At 40.9% G+C, this 14,194-nt stretch overlaps 1 protein-coding gene across 1 annotated transcript; it reads right to left on the bottom strand.

Moving 5' to 3' along the window:
- Nucleotides 1-2,369: 2,369 nt before the first annotated feature.
- Nucleotides 2,370-9,615, bottom strand: she (Src homology 2 domain containing E). Its single transcript, XM_063879991.1, has 6 exons — nucleotides 8,744-9,615; nucleotides 8,134-8,260; nucleotides 6,346-6,600; nucleotides 5,750-6,113; nucleotides 4,186-4,305; nucleotides 2,370-3,472 (listed from the first exon to the last, which is right to left on the bottom strand). The coding sequence occupies exons 1-6, from the start codon at nucleotides 9,188-9,190 to the stop codon at nucleotides 3,280-3,282; spliced, it is 1,506 nt and encodes a 501-aa protein (XP_063736061.1). The 5' UTR covers nucleotides 9,191-9,615; the 3' UTR covers nucleotides 2,370-3,279.
- Nucleotides 9,616-14,194: the final 4,579 nt, after the last annotated feature.

The following is a 14,194-nucleotide window of genomic DNA, read 5'->3' on the forward strand; positions in this document are numbered from 1 at the left end:
TCATATCTGGGAAACACTTTGATTAACAACATAGAAATCTGATCTATGAACCAAGGACAGAATAATTAGAAGAAGACAAAGTTTTTTCACATTACATTTCCTCTCCAAAAGACACTCAAATCAAATTTTGAGATACTTGTACTTTGTCACTTTATACTTCTTAACTACATTTCAGAGGCAAAATGTTACTTTTTATTAGACTACATTTACTAATCAGCTTTGTTTATGTTTCCTTTAAAATGATCATTTTGTAAAATATGATGTTATTTTAAACATTAAGCAAACTCTGTCAACATCCTCCAGTAACAAAATAACTTTTTTTTGCATTTTGCTCCTTTTACTTTCCTGTATTTGTTGCTGTATGCTTGTGTAAGGTAGTCATTTAAAGCCAGCTCTTACATTTGTATTTGTATATAAGTACAACATTTGAATACTTTGATACCACTGATACATTATAAAATCAGTGTGAAGTATTAAAGGTATTATCCTTGCCGTAAAAACCATGTATCGCCCAATGGACCATTTTCTATGAGCTATGAAACATGTCCCATGTGATGGTCAATTTGTTACACAATATAGTTTTTTTTAATTTAGATTAAGAATTAGGATAACTTTCTCAGCCAAGAATTGAACACATTATTCTACATATTAAAAGTATACTAAAACAAACAGATGGAGGTTTTTACTGGACAGTGATGATATGCAAGACCAAGAACCTCTAACAAGCATTTAGAAATGTAGGCTACATGGTTGGGAACATTCCCAAAAACAGAATGGCGAGCTCTGCATGAATCTTTTGTCCAACCCCTGGGCATCTTGTTTGTTTTGACCTATTTTGTGATTTAATTAAAAGAACATGGAGGACTTACCCCAACAGATCACATGGATGGAAGAAAGGGTCACAGTTAGCGGTGTCAGTTGTTGTGTAACATTGCCATTTGCAACACACTGGGTGCATCAGGATGGCCAATATGAGAGAGAACTCCTCAACCGGAAAGCCTCGGTTCATGCAGAAGTTAGCCTCTTTCTTGCTGAAGTGACACATTAGTTCTGGAGTCGCCCCTTCTGTTTGACCCTCTGAGGAGGTGTATGTATTGTATGCGATTGATGAAGTGCATCAATGTCAGTTTTGTGAGCTGAGAGTAGGAGGAGTGATCACTTTTTACTTATTCACTTACTTACATGTTGCTTCTCTCCATTCACAAACCGAGCAGGCCATTCTGTGGGGGAGCTTCAGTACATTGCTACTATGGCCATGGATATTCATAGCTCTTTTTATATGGCAGCCTGTCTCTCCTCCCTCTTTCTCTTCCTCTCTCCTCCCTCTCCTCCTTCCCTGTAGAGATGGCCCTACCTCACTCTAACTAATCACCATGGCAACCCGGTAATCCCTGAACAGAAAAATTCTGACTCTCTCCCTCTCCCTCTCCCTCTCCTCTCTCTCTCTCTCTCTCTCTCTCTCTCTCTCTCTCTCTCTCTCTCGTGCTCACACAAACACAACAGGCCTGCACTCACACACACAATAATGCACACATGGTTGCACACATGGGCATGTTATCGCTTGAATCCACAACACACGCACACGCACACGCACCCGCACACACACACACACACACACACACACACACACACACACACACACACACACACACACACACACACACACACACACACACACACACACACACACACACACACATACACACACAGAAACACACACACACACACACACACACACACACACACACACATACATACACACACACACACACACACACACACACACACACACACACACACACACACACACACACACACACACACACACACACACTCTAAGAGATCCCCATGCAAACCATCACACTGGTGTTTACTGGTTAGACATATCTTACCACAAACACACTCTCTCATGCATCATTGTGAGGTTTAAGCTGCTCTGTGTTTTGTGAGAAGCTCTGTGTGTGTGTGTGTGTGTGTGTGTGTGTGTGTGTGTGTGTGTGTGTGTGTGTGTGTGTGTGTGTGTGTGTGTGTGTGTGTGTGTGTGTGTGTGTGTTGGCGAGGATTTAAATACACCACCTTACGGGTTGTGTGGGTAAATGCTATTTGTGTGTACACTATTCATGTATGCTTTTTGAATGTGTAGATTATGTGTTTTCATGGTGGTAGGTGTTTGTTGGTTAGGTGAGTGTGAGCGCATGCATGAGGTTGCATGCGTGTAACTGTAATTGATTTCACGCTCAGGTCAATGGTTTTACAGCTACAAGAGAAAAGCACACGGATTCACTTCTTATCTCCGTTTCTGCGCTTATTTTTCTTGAACCCTGCTTTGACCTTTGCTGCTGGCAAGTCTAATAATAACAGTCTCTGTCCACAGTTATGAGTTTTATTTTTTTTATATAAGTCTTACCACAATTAAATACAGCCCACATCATTCAGTGATTCATGTAAAAAACAAATCTCCAACAGGCACTTCACACATACACCATTTATGCATAGATATCTTATGGCAGGTTCATTCACAATAAAATAAAGTAACACAACCTCATATAGATTACAGTGAAGGCACGTAAATGAACAATATAGTCGTCTATTTATTTTCCACATTTACATAGACAAACAATTTTGCTGACTGGGTACTGTAATGATATAAGACCCTCCCGCTACACTATTCTTAATGTCTAATCAATGTAGCTCTGTCTCTTGACAGACAGAGTGGTTGGTAAATGAGCCTGATTTTCAGTACTGATCAATAGGCTGATTGACATATCAGATGGATGAATGAATATACTCCAATCAGGTGTATTGACCTCAAACCAAGCCTAACTGGAAGGCATGTCACTAATCAATGTCATCACCTCTGTGAAATAATAGGTTACGAACCTTCAGATATCTGAAAGGTTAAAGTAAGTGCATTTTCCAGGTAAAAATAGAAATCAATATTTTCAGAGATTTCCGAGTTTTGACAAGAAAATACACTAAGCAGTAGAAGGGCTGATTTCCTCTAACTTTGAATTCATTCAGTGGGGCTTTTAGGCAGGAAGAATTTGCCACTGTGACAATGTGATCAATGATCATTGTGAGATATGACTTTGACTACTAAGTAGCCATGGAGGGGATACAAACATATAAACATATATCAGGTAGTACGATCTAAAGCAGCATATCTTTGTGTGGGAACTCATGTATGAACAAGTTTACGTGAGTCTGTGTGTTTGTCTCTGCTTTTGTCTGCGCATGTGTATTTAAGTCCCAGTGTGTTTGCTTTTTCTTGATGCATGTTCAGTGAGGCCGGGGTACGGGATGCTGCAGGGTCATGTGCTCTGCTCCAGTGAAAGGCAGTCTGTGTGTGCAGTAGCGGTGGACCAGCTCAGGGATGCTAGAGAAGACACAGCTACTCTGATCCAGTGTGAAACCCAAACCCTTGCCGCTCTTCGTCTGGGCCACGATTATGTGCACACAACTCTGGCTGGTCCTAATGGAACAACACAAAAATAACAAAGATGTCTTGTGAGATGAGACAGGCATAAGATGCTTAAGAATCAAAACACAATCTGAAAAAAAGCTGCTTCATATTTGGTCTCAGAGGAGGCTGTCTATTTCCAGAGTCCATAGCTGTGTAAATGGGGTTAATGATGTGAACTCTCAAATGAATGAGCATCGTACAACCAATGTGCAATCAGGCGCATGCACACTTGCGCACATACACACAATTACTCGGCAGGATTTCAGCTTTTTATCCTAGAGAACCTGTTCTTGGCACACGTATTGGTAGTGTCTAATCTACAAATGCCACACATTCTCATGCATTAACGCCTGAGAGGTGGCTACTACAAAGGAAGTAACACCTTGGGAATTTCTTAAAAATAACCAAACACAGGCTCAATCAGTGGTTGAGGCAGTGGGCACCAAAACCTACAAATATATTTTGATATAGTAGATAGATAGTACATTTAATAAATGACCTATACTCATGTTTAAACAGCATTGAAAGATGTGGCATTCGAAAATAAAATATTAAAATCAGGAAAGCATATTTGATTTCCAAGCAAAATGACTCAAATGTCATCGGTGTTGTAATCCAGCCAAAAGAGAGATGTTGATGCAGCCTAAAGAAAAGTGGACAGTTTTATAAAAAGATATGTACAGGCTGTACTATGTATAACAAACACAAATCAGTGAACTCACTTCAGAGCGATGGAGTATTTGCTGGTTCCTGATTCGCTGTCCCTCACCAGGAAGCTGGCTTCCCTGCAGCGCTGCAGCTGAGCCTCAGCCTGTTGCCGACTCACACTGCCATGGTACCAGCTTGGAGGGGCGAGGGAAGGAGGGGGAGGGGGAGACGCGAAGAGAGAGAGAGAAAAAAAAACAGATTACTGACATATAGCGTTGCGACATATGGAGATAAGTCAGATGTCAAGATAATGATAGGTGGTGATGGTGAGAGACAGAAAAAAAAATAGTAACTGAATGCCAGGAGGAACGAAACACACAGACACCAATGGAGATTTACAGTCGCCATAAATCACACCGACATATATGGTGAACTGAATGAGTTACCAATGTCAGAGGTGAACTTGAGAGGGCAAAGAGATAAATAAGAGGGAGGAACATAATGTATGTGGTTGTGCAGTGTCAAGAGAGGCGTATTAGGACACAAGGTGGTGCTGACAGTGGCCACAGGCTAGAGCCATATATAAACAGACGGTATGTGGCCTTGAAGCTTGGAGGAAAACACACTGACAATCAGTCACAACATAAGAGGAACTAATGCACACATGCTCTGAGCACATTCCCCACATTTACCATCTGGAAGAGAGGCCACAAGATGAGACCAAAAGGTTTACAGTTCAAATGATTCTCTGTCTATTCAAGCTGTGCCTCCTTAATGCACCTGCCTGCAGAGTTTCCTCACCTTATTATGAGTGTGTGCTCAAGGGCTGATGCTGGTTCTCAATGTTAATTACAAATTTCACTTTCAAAAAAATGTGCCAAGTTTAAATTATCAACCCTGGCCAAGAAGACTGGCAGCCTCGCTTTAGTTTGACATTGAGAAGAACCAGATAAGAGATTGAAGGAAATCTGCTTGATTGCTTTAGTACTAAAACAAGGGAACTTTTTTTGCAGCCAAAACTGTGGAGGGCACTGTTCCTCAACAGTCCACAGTTTCTTACAAACATAGAAAGTAAAAGTCATGAAAGAGAAGAAAAACAAATGTATTCTTAACTATTCAGACATGAGCAACAGGGAACAGGAAGTGCTATTTATTCTTCAGAGTTATTAAGATATACAAAGTTCATTTTGATGAGAATATTACACAAACATGTCATAAAGGTGACCAAATATCACCACACTCATCTCATTTATTGAATTCCTTCAATCCACCAACCCTGTTCAAGTTTGATCATACAGTGAATGAGGGGTAGATCAAAACTCTATCAGAAGACTAAAATATAAACAGATTTTGTTTGTTTTATATTTATATTCACCTGACCTGTAGTAAAATAGACTGTAAACAGTGCTGCAGTGGTACTCCGCATACTGTTTGAATGTATAGCTCCATCTTTTATCAAAACATTGTTTGTACAATAATATCATATTTTTATATATTCAAAGATTTGTTGTAAAGGTTGAAAGTTGTTATCCAGTGTGCAAAGGTTTTCTTATTTTTCCTGCTACTTATCCATATGAGCATCATATTCAACATTCCCCTCGTCTTTCCTATGAATAAGTAAGTCCTCTCCCTCCTTACCTCTGCTTCTCCAGGGGCAGGCTGGGGTCGACTTTGGCTGCCTCTCCATCCAGTGGGGCACTGGGGGAGGTAGGAGATGGAGGGGAAAGTTTGTTAGGACTAGGAGAGGGGGAGAGGGGTGAGAGTTTGAGGGTTGGGAAGGAGGGAGATGGGGGCGTGTGGGGGGAAAGTTTGAGAATAGGAGAGGAGGGAAAGGAGGATGAAGGGGAGGAGGATGAAGAAGAGGGTACGAGTGTTTTATGGTTCCAGTTCTTCTGCCTCAGGGTTTGTTGCTGCTGCTGCTGCTGCTGCTGATGTTGCTGCTGGCGGGCGGAGGTGGAACAGTCCTCTTTAGTGGGAGAGCAATCCACTGCCTCGAACTGAGCTAAAGGAAGCAAGAGAGACAATATCAACCTTTCTGTTCTGTTAAAGCATGCCAGAGCTACCAAAGTAAACACAGCTCTGGAAATTGATTCAGCAGGATTGTTTTGTTTCCTCTCTAAAGCAAACACAAAATTGTTGTGGCATTACTGTACAAATAAAACTCATGGCATCCTTCCTCCACACCCTAAACCCCCCCCCCCCCCTTCCCATCACCCTTCTCTCCCTTTCTCTACCTGACAGTGCTCTAACAATGTCCTCCTTTCTCCACTCCCAGGGCAGCTCGTACTCTCCAGCGGGACGGACGTCAGACTCTGGCCGAGTGACAGGGATCCATACCCCCCCACCATCGCCCTCCAGCCCGCCCTCATACGGTGTGTCGTAGATGTTTGGCGGCATGGATTTTCCCTCTTCTCCCTTCCCCTCTCTCTTTCCTCGATCCAGCAGAACACACACTTTCAGCAGGTCTTTGGAGCCACGTCTACGAACCTCTGCAACACAATTGTCATGAGGTTAGTTAATGGGATCGAAAGGATTCTCAGAAATGTAATAGTAGACAGAGCATTTTCAGACAGTCTCTATTTTTTTTCTTTAAATGTGTCAGGCTTTGATCCCGAGTTGGCACTTAATGTTTTGATACTTTTATAAAATATCCATATACCAAAAACAAGCTGAATTTGTCCTCAAAATGTCATCCAGAAATGAAGCAGGTGCCAATGTGCAACTCTTCAGGGAAAAGGATTTCTCTGTTCTTTTTTTGGTGCTCTGCAGTATGTGTGTTTGCTTGTTTGTGTGTGTTCAGAATTACATTGTATTTCTGTGTAGATTCTTTCTGAAAAGTAGTTTTGCCTTCTCTTACATAGTACTTTAGTGAGCTCCCTTGGATTAACTATGTAATAGTGAGCTCTGTTTTTACAACTATCCTGCAATATATATATATTCACGTGGTCAATTTTTCATTTTATTGATGATTCAACTTGTTATAATACTTATTTTGGAGGAGACAGTTTGTGATGTTCTTGTTCTGTCTTCTCGTATAGTGATATGTTATCTTATTAAGTGTGATGTCCTTAACATTAATGAAACCTCTCATTGCACAATGCTATTCATCACAACCTGGAAGTTTCACTAAAACAGTATACTATAAATTAGAGTTAATCATTATGTCTTCATGAATTTACAATACATTTGCTGGTCTACTGTATACTGTATTAGCTTTGATTTGGTGAACCCAATACACTGCTGAATAAATGCATTTCACAATAAAAAATATAAGCCAAGTTTCATAACTTTTTAACCACATTTGCTTTTTTGACTTTGCTAAATTAAGTTTGTTTTGACATGTCATTACATTTTAGGGGATTTTTCTGGTGTTTCTTGACTGTCTGACAGGTAGCCTGTGTGTCTGCACTATTGTGTGACCAAACAATGGAGCTACAGGAAGAAAAGGTCAACACAGCTGCTGATTGGCTGGCCGACCAGGCCACTTCCTGGCTGCTGGGAAGTGATTGGGCGAGACCAGGGGGGACCTGTAGGTTTTGGGAAGGGATAGGGGGGGCTTTCAATTCTTTTCACACGTAAGGGACCATAAAGTATTTTGTGTGTGTGTGTTTCTATGTGGGTGCACTGGGGCCAACTTCCTATCAAGAGAATGGGGCAAAGGAAACAGAGGCAGGAGACAGGAAGCTGGAAGAGGAAGCTGCACCCATTGTCCCTGCACAACACTGTTCCTATGGTAACCGCCAGCGGCGAGGGAAGTCAGCAGAGACACTGAGGGTCTGGTTTGGCCAAAAGTCCATTTAAAAATGGCCCTTTAGCAAGAATGTGTCAGTGTGTGTGCAGATAACCTACGCTAACCTCAAAGTAACTATAATATACAGAGTTGATCAAAGATTAAATATAGTTTAAGGGTTGAATACATTTTATTTTGTTTTCTTTAGACAAACGGTGGTCCAGATTTGGCCAATATGGCCCTTCATCAATGTACCTCTAACGGCTGAGATGGATGACGAGTCAAAACTCACCTGTGATGATGACCTGGGCATCATAGGGCTCCATGTATCCATCATTCACTCCTGCTCTCTCGGCCTCTCTCTGCTCCTTGGTTTTCTCTGCATCAAAAGGATCTGCGTAGTCCTCCAGGATGATCAGCTGTAAGAAAGGAAAAAAATGCAGATGCGGCTCTGTATTGAGATGTTACATTTACTGGGAGACAACAGGGCAGACAAGGGAAAAGGGATGTGATGCAGTGTGTGTTTGTGTGCGTGTTTGCGTGCGTGTGAGGTGTCCATGACTTGAAATGACAAGTAATAGAGGGACAAGCAGAAGCAGGGCAAAGAGGTCATCACATTGTGTTTGCCTGTTTGATCCGACACAATGTAGTGAAATGGCATTGTATTCTTTTGAGAGCAATGGAAACTGAATACAGGGTTATGAACTGAGGTGGGGAGGGAAAACACAAAGGAAAGCCCTGACATAAAGGCAACAATGAGATCATTTCTATGCACAGTACAGTAAATATACTTCAAATCTGCATGCAGTCATAACTGGTGATTAAACAATTAAGATATGAAAATCCCAAACTTGCACATCAGGTTTGCATTAGCTGTGGATCTGTGTTTAGAGGTTACTTACCGTTGTTTTAATGTCAGGCCTTCCCTTTTCTTCCTCTGGCTGCTTCTGTTCACTTATTCCATTGAGTTTTGGTGTTTTGTCTTGTTTGTCAACTTTGATCATCCTGCTAATGTACGCTTGCGCCAAACTAGAAGTCCTGACCTGGCGGTTCTCATCTGGTGCCCCACTCTCAACCTTGGAGTTTTTGCGACCTTTTCCTTGTGTGAGGCTATCCCATACAGTCCCAGTAAAACCAGTGTTATTACGACCCAATTCTATTGCGGAATTTTTTCTATTTCTCCCTGCCAATAATCCCCCCACTCCACCATCTTTGCGCTGATTTCCTTTCAGACTGTCACGAGAAAACGAAGGTTTGAGCCGTGTTTGTGGACCAGATTCAGAGGCCGAGCGGACCCTTTCATTTCCGTTCTTCAAGTTGATGGGGAAATCTCTAAACCATTTAGCCATGGTGTCACGGATTTGTCACTTCTCACAGATTTAACTTAACCCAAATGTTTTCTATACTCATGCGTTAACTACACGACTAAAGCAACCGTGCGCAACAGCTCCAACTTTACGCACGCACCGGTTGAAGCTAATGTAGTCTGAAATTACTGGACTTCAAACGCGGACGACACAACTCGTGTTGTTTAACTTTTTGGAGCGTCCGAAACTCCCTGACAACTTCTGGTGCTTCTTGGAAGTCACTGGCTCCTGTTGCTCATCACCCTGCAGCTGCAGTGACAACTATCCCTGCAGTTTGAAAAGTAGCCTCTGCAAAGCGTAAACTCGAAAGAACTCGAAGATTTTCTTTGAACCCAGTAAAGATCCCATTCCCGGAGCGTGAGATGATGCGTACAGTCTTTGTCGAGGTGAAAAGATGGAGAGGAAAGTTCGGTGCGACGGACTGAGGGATGTCACTGGAGTATGGGGAGGCGCTCTGTGTATGGGGCGGGGTATAACTTTTACTGTAAAAATGTCAATGCTACAATTGAAATCTCTCAAATTTATCAGGAATTGGCCCACAGACAATGCGAGGCAAATCAAACAGGAAGCTACAACAGGAGAGTTGTAACAGAGTTACATTTACTTTGTTGCACTCAATTGTTCATATTTCCACAATTTATAGACAGTTTATGAATGATCCTTTGAGACGATACTTTCAGTTTTAATGTTATACAAAGCAATTGCATAACATGTATTTAAACAGTAAAGCGACTTTGAGATTCAAATATATAATTCTAATTTTCAAAAAAGGTAGCAGTATTATGTATGACAGACAACACTGCATATTTCAGAGAATCAGTAAAAAACATAAGTATAAGTATCATGAATTACACGTCTAGGAATGGTATAAATGCGTCATAGAAATAAGCTAAATGGCATCTTAAAACAACCCAACAACGACTTACTTAATATGTAGTAACAAAAATAACAACAGGACATTGCGTTTGTTCTTTCAACCGCAATTATTGTTGTAGTATAGAGCTTTCAGTAAGGGGCCCTGGATGCTGCTGCTGAACCACCAGCTGGTAGACAGTTGCGCCATCTACTGGCAAATTGGAGGGAAACAAACATTGAGGCACCAATCTTTATTAATATTCGTCCAATCCCTGATCCTGAAAAGTGATTGCTTACCTTGGTTGTACCGGTAGATTTTCTGTTTATTTAATCTGAAGTATTAATACGGGCTTCCATTTGACAGCCAAAAGTTCATGTAGTGGTCCAGCACAATGAATGAATGACGTAGAGCTTTCACCAATAGCAAACGTTTTCCTTATCTATAGTCCCGCCCACTCTGGCTCTCTGGTCCAATCACGGCGCTCCCTCCGGAGAGGCTGGGCGGGACGGTTACATCCCCGACAAAGGTAACAGGTTGCAGTCGCCGCATAATGAACTTGTTGCTGTGTTAATTTGCGTAGGAGTTGTTTTTCCACCCTCTTTTCTATGTGGACTTTGATAGAAAACATTTGAATCATCATCGACTTAAGGAACACGAAGTTTCAAAGAGCAGAAGAGGAAAAAACTTCATATAAAGAGGTAACTTTACGCTTGTTGTTGGACTTCTCATAGCCAGACTGCTAAACCAGACGTACACGACCTGTCAGACAGTAATGCTCTTTGTGGGATGTTTTTCTGTTTTCTATGTGGCTCTTATGTATTAGTTTAAGCTAGTTTGGTGACGTTGTTGGCTTCTGACATTACTGTATTATTGAGGCTCCTCTGTTGGCGAGTTTAAAGTTAGCTTGGTTGCTAACATTAAGGTTAGTTTGATGATTCTCGGGGCAGAAACCAGTACTGTATCTTATGTAACTTCAGGATAATTTGCCTGTTAATGTGGTCACTCTGTAGGGACAAAGTGACCACATGTTTCTTCAGTGTTTATAAAGATGGTTTGATGCCAAATAAATCATATAATAAAGCTGCTCAAGATTCAAACGCTTTATTGTCATATGCACATTAGCTACAGTGTAGTTATGGCAATGAAAAAGTCCCAGGCTCCTCCAAAAATGAAACAAAAATATAAAATATATACAAGACATAAAAAAGTGCAAGAAGAAACGGAGTATAAATAAAATAGTGCAAGGTTATATTGCAAGACCAATGTGCAAGTAATGCAGGAAAATAAAACTATATATATGTCAAATAAAATAGAAGAAGCTAAATGTTGAGATAATGTTGCAAGTAAATACAGAAGTCTATACATTTAAATAGAATAAGATAAACAAGAGCAGAATGTAAACACAGTGGAATAAATGCTGGTTATTGTAGTAATGAATAAATGTGTGTGATGCAAACAGATCAGTGCTAGGGAGCTATGAAGGCACTCTAAGACAGAGCACAACATTACCTGCTACCAGGGGATTTGTCCCTGGAAAAACTGCACTGACAAACAAACTACTTTGTAATAGTGTTTAGGACACCAGAGGCTACATGTAACCACATTTAAAATCCCTTTAGGCCTTAAAGCTATTCAGCTAAATAATACAATCGTCTCGCAGGAATTCTCTGCGACCTCTCAAGGACATTTTTTAAAGAGCAGGTGTATAATACAGAGATGCCCTTCAACATTAAGCGTGAGTCAGATGAAACTGATGATGCAAGCAAGAAAGAAATGCAGATTATAGTTTTTAAGTGACGGGGATTCTTATGAGTGTGTCATGAAATGTAATAATTATAGCACTTGCTGAGACATTGACCTGCTGACAGTTTCATTTTAAAACAGAATACATGTGTTCAAAAGTTGAACCTAGCAGCATGTCTTCAATCTGGACAGAATTGTTAACATTAGTCCAATGATACAGGTGCACACCGTAGATATACTGTAGTTTCCATAAACCACTGACAGTCTGACACACACACACACACACACACACACACACACACACACACACACACACGGCCTGTAAGTGAAAAGGACAGACAGAAACAAGTGTCTGGAATGTGGGGTAAGGGAGGGGCGTATTTATGTGCTCCTAATATGGTGTCATTTGTGTTCTATTTGGTAACGCTGAAGTATTCCTTTGTTATGCCAATGAACTTCTTTGGATTTGAAAAGAGGAATAATTGGCTGTTTGTTTGACCGTGGAAAAGAAGCATGGGCAAGTTTGGAAAGCGACAGACCGCTTGGGAGAGGAAGAGGGCCTGGTTTTATGTCAAGAATGTAATGGAGAGGGAGAGTACCCTTAGGACTGAGAGGCTGCCTGTCCTTAAAGAACACCGAAGGCGTGAGCTACTGTTTGGTCCATCGATGACACTTAAACCTTTATGTTTTCTACTTTCTAGGTGATCCTTTAAAAATGTAATGATTCAATTGGGGGAAAAAAAAGGGGAAATCAAATGTTTTATGTCTTATCCATTTTGCTTTTTAATTTTTTAAAATCTAATTACGCAAGCCCCGATAAGGTTAAGAATGTCTTTTTCATGTGAGAATGACCAAGACAGGTAGCAGCATAAACAAAAACACGTAGTTCTGTGCCAGGCCAGAGATGATCACATGATTCTCTGAGTCAGCAGGCGCCCTTTAATGACTCCACACATTGCTGTTGTTTAATTTCTCTCCACACTGGCTCTAATCTCCAAATTATATTTCCTATGCCATCTTGGATCTTAACAGTTAAGCAGCCTCAATTCAATAACGGTGCAGGAATTCAATTTGAGCCGGAAGTCCCGTCAGCATACTGCAGGCTAGCATAGCACCAGATTTACTCTCAGCTGGTCAAGCAGGCCTGACAAAGCTTTTTGTTATCATACAATTGTGGGTTAGAGACCTTCGCTTGAGAGCCTGTAGCCTGCTAAAAGAATAATGGGGGCGCAACTATCTTTTATTATTATTTGTTTGATCTATACAAAAACAGTTATTACCATAAATCAAAGGTGATCTCTTCACATCACAACTAACAGTCCAAAACCCAAAAGACAATCATTTCATCATCACATGAGATTACAAAAGAAAAAAATTGTCACACGCTGTTTATTTGAAATCAAAATACCTTTAAATAAAGACAGTTGAAAAAACTATAATTGTTGGAGTGTTGGTTCACTGATCATCTCATGGGGTGTGCATATTAAAACACAGGATCCAGCGGGCCCTTTAACGTTTATTCTTGAATTCTAATGGTTGACAAGGGTTTTGTTCGCTGTGGGTGATTTAGTCTAAATAAAAGAATATTTACAATCGATTAGAAGTCTTACAATAATAACCAACATAATAATAATCATAAATAAGATTCAGTATTTCACTTACTTATGTCATGCACCCACAGGATTAAACTGTTTTCTTTCACCAGGTATAAATCAAAGGGAGTAAACATTACGTCTGACTGATGGGGTCATTTGGCAGCACAGGGAATCTTTACATACAGTGTAAACTGTACGAAATAGATTTAGAGACACACAAACATCCTACTTTAAGGTTGTGTGTAAATATGTTATCTTTGGGGAGAAAGTTAATCGTGAATGGTGTCAGAAATGTCAGTGTCAAAACAAATGTGATCAGGTAGCCCTTGTGGGAGGGGCTGAGGGCTCATGGGGATTGTTTTCTCATAATTGCTGCCCTCATTTTCTGTCCCACATCAGCTGGACAATAGGATGCATTCCCCCCTCTTCCCTGTCCCGTTTGGAGCTGGGACTGCGTTCTTCTTTAATGACGTTCAAAATGAAACTGATAAATAATTGCGGAACAACAGATAATAAGAGAGTAGGGCTTGTTGATAACCCCCACTGACTAAAAAAACAGTAGCGATTGCCCTCGTATGGCACGGTTAGAGCTGCATGACGTGCTTGACGTTGCTTTGAAGACTGCTGCAGACTTCATGCTCCACTGCACAAATGTGTTGTGACATGGTGCTTCCTCTGTGGTTCCCAAAGGGTGGGAAAAAAATCCACTGACCGTGCAGGTTCATCTGCGGATGATGCTTACGCACAGCAAGCTCACAGATATCAGAACAGGTTGTTTATGTCCTATTGCTT

The sequence above is a fragment of the Eleginops maclovinus genome, chromosome 3 (assembly GCF_036324505.1).
Source record: "Eleginops maclovinus isolate JMC-PN-2008 ecotype Puerto Natales chromosome 3, JC_Emac_rtc_rv5, whole genome shotgun sequence".
NCBI lineage: Eukaryota > Metazoa > Chordata > Actinopteri > Perciformes > Eleginopidae > Eleginops > Eleginops maclovinus.

Coding starts and splice junctions, on each gene's coding strand:
- she (XM_063879991.1), bottom strand. CDS start 9,190: ATGGCTAAATGGTTTAGAGATTTCCCCATCAACTTGAAGAACGGAAAT. Junction 6,601..8,133: donor TGCCCAGGTCATCATCACAG/GTGAGTTTTGAC, acceptor ATTGTGTTGCAG/AGGTTCGTAGACGTGGCTCC. Junction 6,114..6,345: donor CATTGTTAGAGCACTGTCAG/GTAGAGAAAGGG, acceptor TGCTTCCTTTAG/CTCAGTTCGAGGCAGTGGAT.